The sequence below is a fragment of the Macaca mulatta genome, chromosome 1, assembly GCF_049350105.2.
Source record: "Macaca mulatta isolate MMU2019108-1 chromosome 1, T2T-MMU8v2.0, whole genome shotgun sequence".
Taxonomy (NCBI): domain Eukaryota; kingdom Metazoa; phylum Chordata; class Mammalia; order Primates; family Cercopithecidae; genus Macaca; species Macaca mulatta.
Genome location: NC_133406.1, coordinates 81,793,645 through 81,813,284, shown reverse-complemented (window position 1 = coordinate 81,813,284; position 19,640 = coordinate 81,793,645). Strand labels below are relative to the sequence as shown.

At 43.6% G+C, this 19,640-nt stretch overlaps 1 protein-coding gene and 2 long non-coding RNA genes across 5 annotated transcripts in view; 1 reads left to right on the top strand and 2 right to left on the bottom strand.

Moving 5' to 3' along the window:
* Nucleotides 1–19,640, bottom strand: part of FBXO28 (F-box protein 28) — a 44,473-nt gene that overhangs the window by 5,986 nt on the left and 18,847 nt on the right. The window contains exons 4-5 of one of the 3 annotated variants that reach the window (XM_015115483.3): nt 3,182–3,377; nt 168–246 (exon numbers count right to left, since the gene is read on the bottom strand). The exons of 1 other annotated variant lie outside the window; for it this stretch is intronic. In XM_015115483.3, the coding sequence (XP_014970969.1) occupies nt 168–246; nt 3,182–3,377 (275 nt within the window). The remainder of the gene's footprint in view (nt 1–167; nt 247–3,181; nt 3,378–19,640) is intronic. One more of the 3 variants, XM_001097187.5, reaches the window with a different exon arrangement.
* Nucleotides 12,124–14,361, top strand: LOC144329656 (uncharacterized). Its single transcript, XR_013395266.1, has 2 exons — nt 12,124–12,795; nt 14,243–14,361. It is a non-coding gene; the product is annotated as an uncharacterized LOC144329656 (long non-coding RNA).
* LOC144329649 (uncharacterized) lies at nt 13,873–18,216 on the bottom strand. The gene is made up of 3 exons (XR_013395261.1): nt 18,050–18,216; nt 16,627–17,027; nt 13,873–15,214 (listed from the first exon to the last, which is right to left on the bottom strand). It is a non-coding gene; the product is annotated as an uncharacterized LOC144329649 (long non-coding RNA).

The following is a 19,640-nucleotide window of genomic DNA, read 5'->3' as shown; positions in this document are numbered from 1 at the left end:
ATTCACCAAGGCTTAAATCAATCCTTACCTCCTGTGATGTTTCCATCAGACCAGCCAGCACTGATCTACCTTAAAATTGTTTCTCTGCTCTCATTTGACATTTAATTGGACATTGCATTACTTGTTTTGCCTATGATAATTTAACTTCAAGTCTGAGTATATCTTACCTTTTGAAATAGTAAGATCCTTGAGAGCAGACACCACGTATTACACTTCCTTTTAGTCTCCACAGGACACAGTACAGTGCTGTGCGCATAATAGGTACTCAATAAATAACAGATATATTAATGCTGAGATGTGTAGGCTTTATTACTCAATTACAGAGAGCCACTTGGTTGCCTCACTGAATACTACAGGGAGCTAACTAATCTGAACAAAATAAAAAGTTCTACTAAATTCTTTCCTAATTAAAGTACTTGCCAGAGTTGGGGATATTAAATAATTAAGTCTTTCAGTAGATAAAGGCACAAATCTCTAGGAGCCAATATACTTTTGCAAAAACAGTTATTTAGCACAGATGAAGTGATACTGTTCAAAATAGCCTTATGAACCCTGTCCTTCAAAGTAGCAGCCGGGCGTGGTGGCTCATGCCTGTAATCCCAGCACTTTGGGAGGCCAAGGCGGGCGGATCACGAGGTCAGGAGTTCCAGACCAACAACCTAAACAACATGGTGAAACCCCGTTTCTACTAAAAAATACAAAAATTAGCCGGGCGTGGTGGTGTGCACCTGTAATCCCAGCTACTCAGGAGGCTGAGGCAGGAGAATTGCTTGAACCTGGGAGGTGGAGGTTGCAGTGAGCAGAGATCACGCCATTGCACTCCAGCCTGGGTGACAGAGTGAGACTCCATCTCAAAATAAATAAATAAATAAATAAATAAATAAATAAATGAATAAAAAAAAATAAAGTAGCAGCCAGACACTTTGGGGGCTGAAGTAATTCACCAAATATTTCCCTGAAGAGTTTTTTTTTTTTTTTTTTTTGAGACGGAGTCTCGCTCTGTCACCCAGGCTGGAGTGCAGTGGCCGGATCTCAGCTCACTGCAAGCTCCGCCTCCCGGGTTCACGCCATTCTCCTGCCTCAGCCTCCCGAGTAGCTGGGACTACAGGCGCCTGCCACCTCGCCTGGCTAAGTTTTTGTATTTTTAGTAGAGACGGGGTTTCACTGTGTTAGCCAGGATGGTCTCGATCTCCTGACCTCGTGATCCGCCCGTCTCGGCCTCCCAAAGTGCTGGGATTACAGGCTTGAGCCACCTCACCCGGCCTACCCTGAAGAGTTTTTGGCATTTTATCTGGTATATTTGTTTTTTAAAAAAATGAATATTAATTCATCAGAAACATAAAAAAAAGTCCTCAAATTACAATGGTTCAAGTTAATGATTTTTTTTTTTTTTTGAGACAGAGTCTCACTCTGTTGCCCAGGCTGGAGTGCAATGCCATGATCTTGGCTCACTACAACCTCCGCCTCTTGGGTTCAAGCGATTCGCATGCCTCAGCCTCCCTAGTAGCTGGGACTACAGGTGTGCGCCACCACACCTGGCTAATTTTTTGGTATTTTTTTAGTAGAGACAGGGTTTTACCATGTTGGCCAGGTTGGTCTCGAACTCCTGACCTCAGGTGATCTGCCTGCCTTGGCCTCCCAAAGTGCTGGGATTACAGGTGTGAGCCACCGTGCCCAGCCAACCTAATGATTTTTTGACTTTACGATGGTATGGAAGTGATAGACATTCAGTAGAAACTGTACCTCAGGTATCCACAGAACCGTTCTGCTTTTCACTTTCAGTATAATAGAAAATGAATTCAGTAAATTACACAAGGATGCTTTATCATAAAATATGCTTTGCTAGATAATTTTGCCCAACTGTAAGCTAATGTAAGTGTTCTGAGCATGTTTAAGGTAGGTTAGGCTAAGCTATGATGTTTGGTAGGCTCGTGTATTAAGTGCATTTTTTGACTTACAATATTTTCTACTTATGACGGGTTTATCAGGATGTAATCCCATTGTAAATTAAGGAGTATCTGTACGTAACTTTTCACTTGTAATTCTATTACTTTTTTTTTTTTTTTTTTTGGAGACGGGGTCTCACACCTCAGCTTCCTGAGTAGCTGGGGCCACAGGCATGCGCCACTAACACCCGGCTATTTTTAAAATTATTTGTAGAGATGGGGGTTTCCCTATGTTTCCCGGGCTGGTCTTGAACTCCTGGGCTGAAGCAATCTTTCCGCCTCAGTCTCCCAAAGTGCTGGGACCACAGGCGTGGGCCACTGCGCCTGGTCCAGCAATCCTGTTTCTTTTTTTTTTTTTTTTTGAGACAGAGTCTCGCTCTGTCGCCCAGGCTGGAGTGCAGTGGCCGCATCTCAGCTCACTGCAAGCTCCGCCTCCCGGGTCTACGCCATTCTCCTGCCTCAGCCTCCCGAGTAGCTGGGACTACAGGCGCCCGCCACCTCACCCGGCTAGTTTTTTTTTTTTTTGTATTTTTTTAGTAGAGACGGGGTTTCACCGTATTTGCCAGGCTGGTCTCGATCTCCTGACCTTGTGATCCGCCCGTCTCGGCCTCCCAAAGTGCTGGGATTACAGGCTTGAGCCACCGCGCCCGGCCTCTTTTTTTTTTTTTTGAGATAAGAGTTCTGCTATTGTTGCCCAGGCTGGAGTGCAATGGCGTGAATCTGGCTCACTACAACCTCTGCCTCTCCGGTTCAAGTGATTCTTCTGCCTCAGCTTCCAGAGTAGCTGGGATTACAGGTGTGCGCCTCCATGCCCAGCAAATTTTTGTATTTTTAGTAGATACATGGTGGTCTCGAACTACTGACCTCAGTCAGGTGATCCACCCACCTTGGCCTCTCAAAGTGCTGGGATTACAAGTGTGTCCCACCGTGCCTGGCCGGGCCCAGCTATTCTATTTCTAATATGTTTATTGTAAGTCAATATGGATATGTGCAAAGATTTAGTCACAAGACTGCTCAGATTGTTCTTGAGTAAGCACTGAAAAGCTAGAAACAAGAAATGTGCCTAACTAGTGGATCAGTTGTATAAGTTATGGTTGATAATCCAATCTCATTAAAAATGATGCTGCCAATAAACAACGACTAACACAGAAAAGTTCAAGACACTTGATTAAGTGGAAAAAAACCAGAAATAAGTTACAAAATTATGTACAAACATGATTATAAAGTAGAGGTACCTGGAGGAGAGCCCATGAGTCTTCCAGAAACATCTGATCCTGGTAATTTCCTCTTTAAAATTGGAACAATCTTTTCATCAAAGTACTCCATTGCCATAGAGGATATATCCCTTAATTCTTGAAGTACTTCATGAGCTCGCTGAGGGGCTCTGGTAGAATTGACATATCTCAACACGCGATAAATCTCATCAATCACCTTAAAATAATGAATTCTCATTAGCATTTTAGATTTTTCTTTTTTAATAAAGAAAACAGCTAAACAGGCAGAGAAGTAACTGCTTGTTCTGCAATTCCAGTAAAGACCTGTAGGGTGATTTAAGTGATGTACTGGCCACTGAAGAATATTGCTATTTACAACACATGGCTTTTGGGCTTGTTACAGTACCTTTTTTTTTAGATGGAGTTTCGCTCGTTGCCCAAGCTGGAGTGCAGTGGTGCAATCTCAGCTCATTGCAACCTCTGCCTCTGGGGTTCAAGCAATTCTCTGCCTCAGTCTCCTGAGTAGCTGGAATAACAGGTGCCTGCCATCACGTGTGGCTAATTTTTTGTATTTTTAGTAGAGACGGGTTTCATGTTGTCCAGGTTGGTCTCAAACTCCTGACCTCAGAATCCACCCGCCTTGGCCTCCCAAAGTGCAGGGATTAGAGGCGTGACCCACTGCACCCGGCCTGTTACAATACTTTATACTTGCTTTTATTAAACACCGTTTATGTATCAGGTACTGTGTTGGGGCTGAGGAATCAGGATGCATCAAATAAAGCTCCTAACCCTGAAGGAAATCACAGTGTAACTGGGGAGATATGTGTGTACATAAGTGATACAAACAGATATACAAATTTCTATAGACACTAGAGGACTAAACTAAGAAATTAAATCCTGTATGGGAGCTAGGGTAGGGTTGGAGATTGCCCAAACCTCTATTTTATTAATCCTCCAAACTTGAATCTGTTCCCCTAAGCTGCAGGGACTCAGTGTGATTTCTCCGCTCTTTTTAATACTGCCCCCATGTGCTCTATCCCTTTAAGTTTTGTTTCTCTGAGGCTTGTTATGGATTGGAATGCAGTCTTGTCACTTCTGTCATCACCAAAAGGTAGCAGAAGATCCTTTTTTGTTTTAATGATAATTGTAATGGAGAGAATACCTAACTCTCTTGCTGAAATGGTTAAGTGAACCTTCCTCAGGCATTTATGTGTGTAGCTTTCATCCCCGTGAATTTATAGGTTATCCTTAATTCTTCCCGTGGCTTCAGTATAGACCTAAAGATAAAATTCCTTTTTTTCTTTCTTTTTTTTAAGATGAAGTCTCACTGTGTTGTCCAGGCTAGAGTGCAATGGCACGATCCTGGCTCACTGTCACCTCCAATTACAGGGTTCAAGTGATTTTCCTGTCTCAGCCTTCCAAGTAGCTAGGATTACAGGCATGCGCCACCACACCTGGCTAATTTTATATTTTTAGTAGAGATGGGGTTTCACCATGTTGGCCAGGCTGGTCTCAAACTCCTGACTTCAGGTGATCCACCCTCCTTGGCCTCCCAAAGTGCTGGGATTACAGGTGTGAGCCACCATGCCCGACCTAAAATTCCTATTTCTAAAGACCCCAATCTGGATGACATCTATGGGCCCTTACCTCACAAGAACTGAGGGTTAATCAACCAAACCATTCTGTCACCAAAATCTCAAACAACCTGGCATCCCACATATTCCTCCCACTGCATTTATCTGGCTTGTTCCCAACTCAGATCAATCTTATAATCCACCTTCCCTTCTCCTTTATTTAGGCTGCTGAGCACAGCCAGAGAAACAATCTTGCAGAATAGTATCAGGACAAATTCATAGCCCTTCACATTTTCTAGACTCTCAGCATAATATGATGATCGTTGTTAGTGGAGCATGATGTTTGCTTAATAAATGTCAGCAAAATCTAACCTTAGGATGTGTCCTTATCATAAGCCTGAGAAGACATCACAGAAGAGGTCAGGTTTGTGGGTCTGGAGAACTGAACAGGAAATGGCTTGGGCTGAGGTGGTGTCCATAGGCAGATGCAATGGGAGGTGAGATGTGCTGATTTTGAATTACATGGGACATGTAGGTGATATTTGCTAGCAGGTAGCTTGAGATACAGGTTGGGAGTTCAGAATTTTGGATGATGGCTGATTGCCAAGGGAGAAAATACATTTATTTCTGGCAATATTATATTATGAACTCACTTTAGAAGATAACACTTTTCCCCAATAAAAACTTACTGAACTACTATGTTAAGAACTATTACAGGCCGGGCGCGGTGGCTCAAGCCTGTAATCCCAGCACTTTGGGAGGCCGAGACGGGCGGATCACGAGGTCAGGAGATAGAGACCATCCCGGCTAACACGGTGAAACCCCGTCTCTACTAAAAAAAAAAAAATACAAGAAACTAGCCGGGCGAGGTGGCGGGCGCCTGTAGTCCCAGCTACTCCAGAGGCCGAGGCAGGAGAATGGCATAAACCCGGGAGGCGGAGCTTGCAGTGAGCTGAGATCCGGCCACTGCACTCCAGCCCGGGTGACAGAGCGAGACTCCGTCTCAAAAAAAAAAGAAAAAAAAAATATCACATACATATATATATAAAAAAAGAAATGAAAAACAGAGTACTTTCCCTTGGACTTACAATTTAATTACGTAAGCCTATCATAACTTGTAAGATAAACATTATTCAAGTATTAATTGAGTTCTTACTACGTACTTGTCACTTTTCAAAGTACTGGAGTAAAAAACAGTAAATAAAGATGACAAGATTATCATTTCATTAAGCTAAGTACACAAGAAAATAATTTAAAGGAGTGCCACATGGAAAAAAGAGGGTAATGTGATAGTTTCTACCAGGAAAGGCAGGAATAACATGAGACAGGTGGTTGGGAAAGGATTCTTTGCCATTTGTAAGGTAAGACTGAATGATGAGGAAGAACTGATCGATTGAAGATATGGGGAGAAAAGTGATTCAGGTAGAAATAGCAATGGCAGTGGCCCCAAGGTCAGTGTCAGCTTGGCTTGTTCAAGGAGTTCAAGGACTAGAAATAGACAAATTTTATACATACATGTATATATCCAAAGAGTAAATATTTGTGGAAGCTAGCTGATCAAGCTTTAAAAGTTATGTAATATATACATAATTAAGAGAGAGTTAATAAAATTAAAAATACAAGCCAAAGCAGAAAACCAGCATTTAAAGGGTCCTTCATACTGACCGATATTTATATACACTGCTAGGATATTAACTGACCCATAGTAGTTTTGTGTTTATCAAAGTTTTACATATGGGTTATATATAGGAAAAGCAGCACAGTACTCCATAATTTTTTGAGACAGAGTTTCGCTCTTGTTGCCCAGGCTGGAAATGACCCGTTATTGGCTCACTGTAACCTCCGCCTCCTGGGTTCAAGTGATTCTCCTGCCTCAGCCTCCCAAGTAGCTGGGATTACAGGTGCCCGCTACTGCACCCAGCTAATTTTTGTATTTTTAGTAGAGACGGGGTTTCACCATGTTGGCTAGGCTGGTCTCAAACTCCTGACCTCAGGTGATCTGCCTGCTTTGGCCTCCCAAAGGGCTGGGATTACAGGCGTAAGCCACTGCGCCTGGCCTTCCATAATTTTTAAATGTCCCCAAAGGCTAATATGTTGCATCTACAGATACAAACTGGACACCAGCCCTTTGAACTAAATCAAGTCCCCCACCGTTTTGCCCCAGGGCTTTTGTCCATTCAGATCCCGTTCCTGGAAAGCTGTCCCTGTGTATCTCCCTCACTTCAAATTCCTCAGTTATACACGAGGTCACAGTAACACTGTACTTTCTCAGAGGTCTTTTCTGAACCCTCCTCCAGTTTCAATCATGTTAACATCTTCATTCAACCCTTTATTCCCCTTCAGAATACACATTACAATTTGTAAGTACATCTTTTTGTTAATTTGTTTTCCCTAAAATGTCGTAACTCTACGACAGAAGCGATCATACCATGTTTCACTGTCAGATCCCCAGAGCCTAGCAGTGTCTGGCACATGGCAGATACTCAATAAACAAGGGATAAAGGTAGTTAAGCATATTAATTGTTTAATATTAATTGATACAACTAAACGAAACTGTTTAAGGGCAAATGACAGGATTAAATTCAACACAAGAATTTGTTTTTTGGCCAGGCATGGTGGCTCATACCTACGGAGCCAGCACTTTGGGAGGCCGAGGTGGGAAGACTGACTGGGGACAGGAGTTTGAGACCAGCCTGGGCAACACTGCGAGTTGTCTCTACAAAAAATTAAAAAATTAGGTGTGCACAGTGGCACATGCCTATAGTCCCATGAGCTGTGATTACCCCAGGTGATGGGGCTAGACTATCTCAAAAAAAAAAAAAAAAAAAAAAATTACATGCTTTTTCAGAAGTCAGATGATTATGTTTTGAACACAAAGGTCATAGTAAACAAGATTTCTATTGAGAGGGACTTGTAAAAATACATAATACTTAAAATGGTACTTATATGTTTAATAAAATATGCACGGCCTTATTAATACACCTCTAGATATTTTACGTATATAAATACTGGTAGACAAAAGAATATAGTGTACTTGAGCCAGAATAGGACTGTTGTAATGGTATAGGCATGAATAAGACACAGATCCTATCCAGTGAAAGATGACTCTATGAAAGACCCATAAACAGCAAAGCAAAACTCAGACTGTAGTAAGTTCAATGTATAAGCAAAGTGCTGTGTGAAAACAGAGTAGAGATTAAGATCTGCTTGAGAGAACTGGGTAGGTCTAATGAAGGACATGGTAATGAGGAATAAGTAAAATTTCAACAGGTAAAGGAAGTCAGAGCAGGAGGAAGGTACACCTGGCTAAACAAAGCGTGGAGTGGAGCATAGGGATGATGTGGATGGCTAGGTGATAGGATAGCAATTCAACAATTTTTTTTTTTTTGACTCGCTCTGTCACCCAGGCTGGAGTGCAGTGGCGTGATCTTGGCTCACTGCAAGCTCTGCCTCCCAGGTTCACGCCACTCTCCTGCTTCAGCCTCCTGAGTAGCTGGGACTACAGGCGCCCACCACCATGCCCAGCTAATTTTTTGTATTTTTTTTTAATAGAGACGGGGTTTCACCGTGTTAGCCAGGATAGTCTGGATCTCCTGACCTCGTGATCTGCCAGCCTTGGCCTCCCAAAGTGCTGGGATTACAGGTGTGAGCCACTGCACCCAGCAGTAAGTAATTCAACACTTATACAGTAGTCATGCAGTACTATCGTGTACCAAGCACTTATTCTAAGATGTTTCTTAAAAACATATATTATACAATTAGTCCTTTTCCATGATCCTTATTCTTCAGAATAACTTTCATATCAAAATATCCTTCAGGGATTGCTAACTGATAGTAAATTATTAGGTTGGTTCCAAAGTAACTGTGGTTTTGCCATTAAATGTAATGTGAAAATATGTCTATAATTTGTGAAATATTATCTTTATTGTAGTCTTCTAAATATAGTATAAAAGCAAGTTAACTCTTTCCATTTGCCCCAGTCTTCCATTAAAAAAGAACATTTAACAATCTTACTGTATAGAGATTATTTTAGTGAAATGGGATAATCTGTGTTTTCAATAAAATTTAAAATAGTTTCTTTATCCAAAAGCTTTAAGCAGAGGATAAGGTGAAGGAAAAAAATAAAGGAAGGAAGGTATGTGTGAGGACCATACTGCTTCTACCATTCAGAGTTTTAAGTGGCTGCCATGGCTTTAGAGCTATATATTAAGAAAGCATGGTATTTAACAAATTTTCAAAACAGTTCATTTTCTGAGTAGATTTAATCTTTTTTTTTTTGCAAATTACATTAACAAGAATGTAATGGTATGAGTCTTGAGGTCTAGTGGAAAGACCACAGGCCTTAGGAAGGTCACTTAAAACTCTTAATGGTTGTTTCTACACCTTTCAAATGATATACTACATGTTGAACCTTACCCAGGCTGTAGGAAATAAAATAGTCAGTCCCTCCACATCCTCGGGCGTTTGCGTCCAGGACCCATATTGCCAAAATGTGTGTGTGCTCAAGTCCATTATATAAAATGGCATAGTATATGCATATAACCTAGATCACTTCTAGATTACCTACACTACCCAATACCATGTCAAAGCTTTGTAAATAGTTGTTACATTGTATTATTTTAAAATTCATATTTTAAAAATAGCTGTGGTTTTAAAAATTGTTTTTCTTTTTTTTTTTTTTTTTGAGACAGAGTCTCGCTGTCACCCAGGCTGGAGTGTAGTGGCGTGATCTCGGCTCACTGCAACTTCTGCCTCCTGGGTTCAGGCAATTCTTCTGCCTCAGTCTCCTGAGTAGGCTGGGACTACAGATGCTCGCCACCATGCCCAGGTAATTTTTGTAATTTTAGTAGAGACGGGATTTCACCATATTGGTCAGGCTGGTCTTGAACTCTTGACCCCGTGATCCGCCTGTCTCAGCCTCCCAAAGTGCTGGGATTACATGCGTGAGCCACTGCGCCTGGCAATTGTTTTTCTTCTCTAAATATTTTCTCTTCTTTGAGATGGAGTCTTACTAATTATTTTCTATCCATGGTTGGTTGAATCCATGAATGTGGAACCCACGAATACACAGCTTGACTGAAAGTTGTAAAAAATATTTTTGGCCAGGCACGGTGGCTCATGCCTGTAATCCCAGCACTTTGGGAGGCCGAGAAGGGTGGATCATGAGGTCATGAGTTCGAGACCAGCCTGGCCAATGTGGTGAAACCGTCTCTACTAAAAATACAAAAATTAGCTGTGCATGGTGGCATGTGCCTGTAGTTCCAGCTACTCGGGAGGCTGAGGCAGAAGAAGGGCCTGAACCCAGGAGGCAGAGGTTGCAGTGAGCCCAGATCATGCCACTGCACTTCAGCCTAGGCAACATAGCAAGACTCAGTTTCCAAAAAAAAAAAAAAAAATTTTTTTTAGTTTTATAAAAGTACAGTACAGGCTGTGGCTGGTGGTTCATGCCTGTAATCTCAGCACTTTGAGAGGCCAAGGGAGGCAGGAGTTCAAGAGCAACATAGCTAGAAACAGTCTCTACAAAAATTAAAAAGTACACCATCACATTTCTAACACACAGTAGAAGTACCATGCTTATGTCTAAAGTGGTACAATAACAAGTTATATACTATGAATATCATTTAGGCCTTTAGACTAATGTGGGTGAGAAGTAATCTTTTCTAATCTACTGTTTAGCAAACAAAGCTCCTGCTAAAATACTGAACCTCATAAATTCTCATTTTCTTCTAATTTTCCATTTTTGTCTTTTTGTTGTACTCGAGATTTCCTTAATTTTCCCTTCTACCCCTTTTATTTTTTAAAAAAATTTCCTCCATATTTTAAAATCTTCAGTAAATCTAAAATTTTCTGAATATTCTTTTTAATTTTCTTTTTTGGTGATAGTCTCACTCTATTGCCCAGGCTGGAGTGTGATGGCCCGATCTCGGCTCACTGCAACCTCCACTTCCCAGGTTCAAGTGATCCTCCTGCCTCAGCCTCCTGAGTAGCTGGGACTACAGGCGTGTGCCGCCACGCCTGGATAATTGTTTTTTTTTTTTTTTTGAGACGGAGATTCGCTATTGTTGCCCAAGCTGGAGTGCAATGGCACGATCTCAGCTCACCGCAACCTCTGCCTCCTGGGTACAAGCAATTCTCCTGCCTCAGCCTCCTGAGTAGCTGGGATTACAGGCTTGCACCACCATACCTGGCCAATTTTGTATTTTTAGTAGAGATGGGGTTTCTCCATGTTGGTCAGGCTGGTCTCAAACTCCCGACCTCAGGTGATCCACCTGCCTTGGCCTCCCAAAGTGCTGGGATTACAGGTGTGAGCCACTGCACCCGGCCCACGCCCAGTGAGCCGCCACACCTGGCCTGAATATTCTTTATATGGCATGTTTGTTTGAATATGGTTATGTGCTGCATCATGAAGTTACGGTCAATGACAAACCATATATGAGGGTCATCCTGTAAGATTACAATGGAGTTGAAAAATTCCCATTGCCTAGTATTTACTACATTATACATAAGTCCTCATTTTAATGTTGATAGGTTCTTGAAAACTCCGACTTTAAGTTAGACATGTAATGAAACCAATTGCATCATAGGGTAATTAATATAAACAAGTGTTAAGTTCCTAAGGCACATTTCTGGTCACAAAAACCACCAAACCTCTAAATAAAGACCAAAAACACTTCTATTTAATTGATTAATTAATTAATTAATTATTTTTGAGATGTAGTCTTGCTCTGTTGCCCAGGCTGGAGAGCAGTGGCGTGATCTCAGCTCACTGAAACCTCTGCCTCCCCAGTTCAAGAGATTCTCCTGCCCCAGCCTCCCAGTAGCTGGGACTACAGGTGCCTACCATCACACCCGGCTAATTTTAGTATTTATTTATTTATTTTTTTAGTAGAGATGGGGTTTCACCATATTGGCCAGGCTGGTCTTGAATGCCTAACCTCAAGTGATCCACCCAACTCAGCCTCCAAAAGTGCTGGGATTATAGGTGTGAGCCACCACGCCCGGCCCCTAAAACACTTCTAATATCAAACACTGAAATAAATGTGAACTATACATACATTTAAGAAAGATTAATAAAAACAAGATAATGCATCCAATTTTTGGTCAATCAGTGAGCTATGGCAATCATATGGTGGTGGGTTACATCAGGGAATACATGTTTGTAAAGCAAAAATTTTAAGGAGCACCTCCTACCAACATGCAGTTCAGAAACAATAACAAATATGGAAAGCTTTTTGTTTTTTTTTTTTGAGATGGAATCTTGCTTTGTCATCAGGCTGGAGTGCAGTGGCGTGATCTCAGCTCACTGCAACCCCTACCTCCCAGGTTCAAGCGAGTCTCCTGCCTCTGTCTCCCAAGCAGCTGGGACTACAGGCGTGAACTCCCAGGCCAATTTTTGTATTTTTTAGTAGAGATGGGGTTTCACCATGTTGGCCAGGATGGTCCCGATCTCTTGACCTTGTGATCCGCCCACCTTGGCCTCCCAAAGTGCTGAAATTACAGGTGTGAGTTGCTGCGCCCAGTCTTTTTTGTTTTTTTGAGACAGGGTCTTTGCCCTGTTGCCCAGGCTGCAGTGTAGTGGCATGACCACGGCTCACTGCAGCCCTGACCTCCTGGACTCAAACGATCCTCTCACCTCAGCCTCCTGTGTAGCTGGGACCATAGGTGTGCGCCACCATGCCTGGCTAATTTTTTTTTCTGTAGAGACGAGGTCTCCCTATGTTGCTCAGGCTGGTCTTGAACTCCTGGTCTCAAGCGATCCTCCTATCTTGGCCTCCCAAAGTGCTGGGATTACAAGCATGAATCACCACACCTGGTCCATTCATTCATTCATTCCTTTTTTTTTTGAGACATAGTTTCATTGCCCCAGGCTGGAGTACAGCAGCACAACCTCAGCTCACTGCAACCTCCATTTCCAGGTTCAAGTGGTTCTTGTGCATCAACCTCCCAAGTAGCTGGGATTACAGGTGTACGCCACCACGCCCGGCTAAATTTTGTATTTCTAGTAGAGATGGGGTTTCACTGTCTCTACTGGCCAGGCTGGTCTCAAACTCCTTACCTCAAGTGATCCACCTGCCTCAGCCTCCGGAAATGCTGGGATTACAGTGCAGTGTGAGCCACCATGCCTGGCTATTCATTCATTTTTCAATCTGCTTATTCTAATTCAGGGTTGCAGGTGGCTGGAGCCCATCCTGGCAGCTCAGGGCACCAGGTGGTTATGCACCCTGGCCAGGATGCCATCTCACTGCAGACCGCCCTCACACCCACACTCAGACTGGGGCCACTAAGACATGCCAATGAACCTAACAGGCACGGCTCTTGAGATGTCGGAGGAAATCAGAGTGCCCAGAGAAAACTCATGCAGATATATGGAGAATGTACAAATTCAACAGACAGTGGCCCTGGCCAGGAACTGATTTTTTTTTCTTTTTCTTTTTTTTTTGAGACAGAGTCTCTGTTGCCCAGGCTGGAGTGCAGTGGCGCGATGTTGGCTCATTGCAACCTCCGTCTCCCGGGTTCCGCACGACCGCACCCGGTTAATATATGTATTTTTTAGCTGGGACTATAGGCCTGCACCACTGCACACTTGCTTGGTTGCTTATTTATTTAAGACAGAGTCTCATTCTGTTATTTACTTATTTATTTATTTCAGAGTCTCTGTCCCCCAGGCTGGAATTCAGTGGCACAATTATTTATTTATGATAGAGTCTCTTTCTGTCCCCCAGGCTGGAATTCAGTGGCACAATCTTGGCTCACTGCAACCTCCGCCTCCTAGGTTGAAGCAATTCTCGTGCCTCAGCCTCCCGAGTGGCTGGGATTATGAGCGCGCACCACCATGCCCGGCTACTTTTTGTATTTCTAGTAGAGACAGGGTTTCACCATGTTGCCCAGGCTGATTCAAACTCTTCAGCACAGGCAATCCACCTGCCTTGGCCTCCCGAAGTGCTAGGATTACAGGCGCGAGCCACTGTGCCTGGCAATTTTTTTTTTTTGAGACGGAGTCTCACTCTGTCACCCAGGCTGGAGTGCAGTGGCCAGATCTCAGCTCACTGCAAGCTCCGCCTCCCAGGTTCACGCCATTCTCCTGCCTCAGCCTCCCGAGTAGCTGGGACTACAGGCGCCCGCCACCTCGCCCGGCTAGTTTTTTGTATTTTTTTGTAGAGACGGGGTTTCACTGTGTTAGCCAGAATGGTCTCGATCTCCTGACCTCGTGATCCACCCGTCTCAGCCTCCCAAAGTGCTGGGATTACAGGCTTGAGCCACCGCGCCCGGCTAATTTTTTATTTTTAGTAGAGACAGGGTTTCACCAAGTTGGCCAGGCTGGTCTCAAACTCCTACCTCAAGTGATCCACCTGCCTCAGCCTCCCAAAGTGCTGGGATCACAGGCGTGAGCCACCGAGCCCAGCCTGATTTTTTTTCCCTCATCAATATTATAACGAAACGACATTTAAGCTAAGTGTTATTACAAAGAAGTCAAAAACTTAAAACTTAAAGAACTCCTAAGCTCAAGTGATCCTCCCACCTTGGCCTAGGTGTTGGGATTGATTACAGGCATGAGCCACCATGCCTGCCCCCCATTTTTTTTTTTTTTTTTTGAGGCAGAGTCTTCTCTGTCACCCAAGCTGGAGTGCAGTGGCACAATCTCAGCTCAATGCAACTTCCGCCTCCTGGATTCAAGTGATTCTCCCACCTCAGCCTCCTGAGTAGCTGGGACTACAGGTGCACACCACCATGCCTGGCTAATTTTTGCATTTTTAGCAGCGACTGGGTTTTGCCATGTTGGCCAGGTTGGTCTCAAACTCCCGACCTCAGGTTATCCGCCTGCCTCAGTCTCCCAAAGTGCTGGGATTACAGGCCTGAACCACAATGCCAGGCCCCAAAAATTAAAAAAGTAAATAAATAAATGTAATATGTCTGTAGTCCCAGGTACTTGGGAGGTTGAGGTGGGAGGATCATCTTGAGTCTGGGAGGTAATGACTACAGTGAACTGTGGTCATGCCACTGCACTCTAGCCTAGGTGATACAGCAAGACCCAGTATCAAAAAAGAAAAAAAAAATTAATGTAGCCTCAGTATGCAGTGTTTACAAAGTGTACGGTAATGTCCTAGGCTTTCACATTCACTCACCACTCACACATTGACTTACCCAGAGAAACTGAGTTCCATCATAAGTGCCCTATACAGGTATACCATTTTTTTTTTACTCTACTTTTACTGTACCTTTTCTATGTTTAGATATACAAATATGATTGTGTTACAATTGCCTACAATATTCAGTACAGTAATATGCTATACAGGTTTGCAGTTCAGAAGCAATAGGCTATACCATATAGCCTATGTGTATAAAAACCATCTAGGTTTGTGTAAATACACTCCATGATGTTCACATGACAAAGTGACCTAACAATGCATTTCTTGGGATGGATCCTCTTTGCTAAATGATGCATGACTGTATCTTTTTTTCCTGCTATGTCTCACCCAGGCTGGAGTGCAATGGATTGATCTCGGCTCACTGCAGCCTCTGCCTCCCAGGTTCAAGCAATTCTCCTATCTCAGCCTCCTCTGAGTAGGTGGGACTACAGGCATTTGTCACGACACATGGCTAATTTTGCATTTTTAGTAGAGAAAGGGTTTCACCATGTTGGCCAGGCTGGCGTATCTTTTCTTATTTTTCAGAATAATTTTTTTTTTTTTTGAGACAGAGTCTCACTCTGTTGCCCAGGCTGGAGTACAGTGGCATGATCTCGGCTCACTGCAACCTCCACCTCCCAGGTTCAAGTGATTCTCCTGCCTCAGCCTTCTGAGTAGCTGGAATTATAGGCACATGCCACCATGCCTGGCTAGTTTTTTGTATTTTTAGTAGAGATGGGGTTTCACCAAGTTGGCCAGGCTGGTCTACAACTCTTGACCTCAGGTGATCCGCCCACCTCAGCCTCCCAAAATGCTGGGATTACAGGAGTGAGCAATCCTGCCTGGCCTGTTATATTCTCTTTAATATGAAAACAGACTTTTTTTTTTCTTTAAAGGCTCATGGCTGTATATATTTATTTTGGGACAAGCATAGTAAAAGGAGAAATGTTCCCAACTACTCTTGATTTTTAAGAGTGTCTCCACATTGGCCGGGTGCGGTGGCTCACGCCTGTAATCCCAGCACTTTGGGAGGCCGAGACGGGCGGATCACAAGGTCAGGAGATCAAGACCATCCTGGCTAACACGGTGAAACCTCGTCTCTACTAAAAAAATACAAAATAACTAGCCGGGCGTGGTGGTGGGCGTCTGTAGTCCCAACTACTGAGGAGGCTGAGGGAGGAGAATGGCGTGAACCCGGGAGGCGGAGCTTGCAGTGAGCAGAGATCGCGCCACTGCACTCCAGCCTGGGCGACAGCGAGACCAGTCTCAAAAAAAAAAAAAAAAGAGTATCTCCACGTTAAAATCAACTTCAAAAGAAACAAAAACAACATTCTGTAAGCATTAAACTTAAATGGAAGCATATCCCTCAAAATAATTGACCTATGTTCTTAAAAAATGTGAATATCAAGTGACACAAAGAGAGCTTAGGGAATTGTTCCAGATATAAGAAGATTAGAGTCCATGCATGGTTCTGGATTACATTCTGTATTAACAAAAAAAATTGATAGGAAGAGTATTATTGGAATATGTGATGAAACTTGAGTATGAACTGTCAACTACATAACAGTATTACATCAGTGTTACAATTTTCTGATTTTGCTCTCTGTACTATGGTTAAGTAAGAGTATCCTAGCTTTTAGGAAATACATGAAATATTTAGGAACTAAGGAGCACAGTGTCTCCAACTTATTTTCAAGTGGTTCAGGAAAAAAAAGTATTTACATTTTATTTTCTTGAGACAGGATCTTGCTCTGCCACCCAGGACTGGAGTGCAGTGGAATGATCATAGTTCATTGCAGCCTTGACTGCCCAGGCTCAAGCAATCGTCCCACCTCAGCCACCCAAGTAGCTCGGACTACAGGTGCATGCCACCACACCCAGCTAACTAATTTTTTTTTGTAGAGACAGGGGTCTTACTTTGCAGCCCAGGTTGGTCTTGAACTCCTTGTGGCTTCAAGCCATCTGCTCGTCTCAGCCTCCCAAAGTATTAGAATTACAGGCATGAGTCACCATGCCTGGCCAAAAAGTATGTATGTATGCATGTACGTATGTATTTGAGACGAAGTCTCATTCTGTCACCAGGCTGGAGTAGTGGCGCAATCTCAGTTCACTGCAACCTCCGCCTCCTGGGTTCAAGTGATTCTCCTGCCTCAGCCTCCCAAGTGGCTGGGACTACAGGTGCGTGCCACCATGTCCAGCTAATTTTACTTTATTTTTTTTTGAGATGGAGTCTTGCTCTGTCACCCAGGCTGGAGTGCAGTGGCGCAATCTCGGCTCACTGCAAGCTCTGCCTCCCAGGTTCACACCATTCTCCTGCCTCATCCTCCCAAGTAGCTGGGACTACAGGCGCCTGCTACTACGCCCGGCTAATATTTTGTATTTTTAGTAGAGACGGGGTTTCACCGTGTTAACCAGGATGGTCTCCATCTCCTGACCTCGTGATCCACCTGCCTCGGCCTCCCAAAGTGCTGGGATTACAGGTGTGAGCCATCGCACCTGGCCCATGCCCAGCTAATTTTTGTATTTTTAGTAGAGACGGGGTTTCACAATGTTGGCCAGGCTGGTCTCGATCTCTTGATCTTGTGATCTACTCGCCTCGGCCTCCCAAAGTGCTGGGATCACAGGCGGCAGCCACGGTGCCTGGCCAAAATGTATTTATAAAGAGAAAATAAAAGCAAACAGGATGAAAGGTAAATAACTGCTGGATATGCAAATAAGCTATATGGGAGTTCCTTGTACCAGTCTTGTAATTTTTGTGTAAACTTGAAATTACAAGAAAACAAAAATTTACACACGAAAAAAGGAATTAAAACCACCAGTTTTCTTTCCCAGAACAATAAATACAAGCCAATAATGCCCAATATATAGATTTTTATGTCTGTTCAGGGAAATATAGCTTCATGGCCTTACATAGTCAATTATACTCTAAAACCCCTAATTCTTGGGGACCACTGTGTTTCAATAAGAACAAAAGGTTTACCAGGGCTACTAGGGACAGTTAAGAGCAGAGACTGGGAAGGGTGCAGTGGCTCACACCTGTACTCCCAGCACTTTGGGAGGCTGAGGCAGGCGGGTCATGAGGTCAGGAGATCGAGGCCATCCTGGCTAACAAGGTGAAACCCTGTCTCTATTAAAAATACAAGAAAACTCAGCTGGGCATGGTGGCATGCGCCTGTAGTCCCAGCTACTTGGGAGGCTGAGGCAGGAGAATTGCTTGAACCCAGGAGGCGGAGGTTGCAGTAAGCCGAGACTCCAGCCTGGATGACAGAGACAGACTCCATCTCAAAACAAAACAAAACAAAACAAAAAAGAGCAGAGACTATGCTGCTCAGTATGGGGGCTCACACCTGTAATCCCAGCACTTTGGGAGGCTGAGGTGGGTGGATTGCTTGAGTCTAGGCGTTTAAGACAGCCTGGGCAACATGGTGAGACCCTGTCTCTAAAAATATTTTAAAAAAATATAAATAAAACAGAAGAGCAGAGTGCCGGGTGCGGTGGCTCAAGCCTGTAATCCTAGCACTTTGGGAGGCCGAGGCGGGCGGATCACAAGGTCAGGAGATAGAGACCACGGTGAAACACCGTCTCTACTAAAAATACAAAAAATTAGCCGGGCGCGGTGGTGGGCGCCTGTAGTCCCAGCTACTCAGGAGGCTGAGGCAGGAGAATGGCGTGAATCCGGGAGGCGGAGCTTGCAGTGAGCTGAGATCGCGCCACTGCACTCCAGCCTGGGGGACACAGCAAGACTCCGTCTCAAAAAAAAAAAAAAAAAAAAAACAGAAGAGCAGAGACTATCCACATCTTTTTTCATTATCTCTATGAACGGTTGGTTGCTCAATGCTCACATATAGTTGTGCTTCAGTATATGTGAACTGCTGATACTAACATGAGTTTACTGTAAAAAGTGTAACTTCCATGTGTTAGAAGATTTGAGAAATGTATAAGGAGTAAGCCAACATTCTATAACATCTTAGTTCTGAGAGAAGATAAAGAGAATATCAATGTGGTAGTTAGGGTTGGCCAACTATGCCCCTATTTAGCCTATGCCTGGTTTTGTAAATAAAGTTTTACTGGAACACAGGCATAAGCATTCATTTACCACACATTGCATGCAGCTGTTTCTCAGAATTGCATAGCTGTGACAGAGAGCACAAGGCTCACAAGGCCAAAAATATTTATGATCTGGCCTTTTACCAAAAAAAAGTTTGCTGGTCCCTGTCCTAGGTAATAGCAAACTTGTAACCTGTCTAAATTCTTTGTGCGTGTGTGGCAGGGTCTCACTCTATAGCCCAGGCTGGAAGGCAGTGGCACGACCTCGGCTCACTGCAACCTCCACCTCCCGGGTTCAAGCGATTCTCCTGCCTCAGCCTCCTGAGTAACCGGGACTACAGGTTCATGACATCACGGCCAGCTAATTTTTGTATTTTTAGTAGAGATAGGGTTTCACCATGTTGGCTAGGATGGTCTTGATCTCTTGACCTCAAGATCCGTCCACCTCGGCCTCCCAAAGTGCTGGGATTACAGGTGTGGGCCACCGCGCCTGGCCCCAACTTTTACTTTAAAGGTCCAAAATTCTGGTACATATTTGGCTATCTAATTTAAACTATAATGCTGCTACTACTCAGATTCACTAAAGTGAATAAAATGCTTACTGTAGACCTAAAGTTGGACAAAATGAATGTAGTCTATATAAAACTACAAAAGTTGGTTTTCTTAATAAAGTATAAAAGCTTCCGTGGCCAGGAACAGTGGCTCACACCTGTAATCCCAGCACTGTGGAAG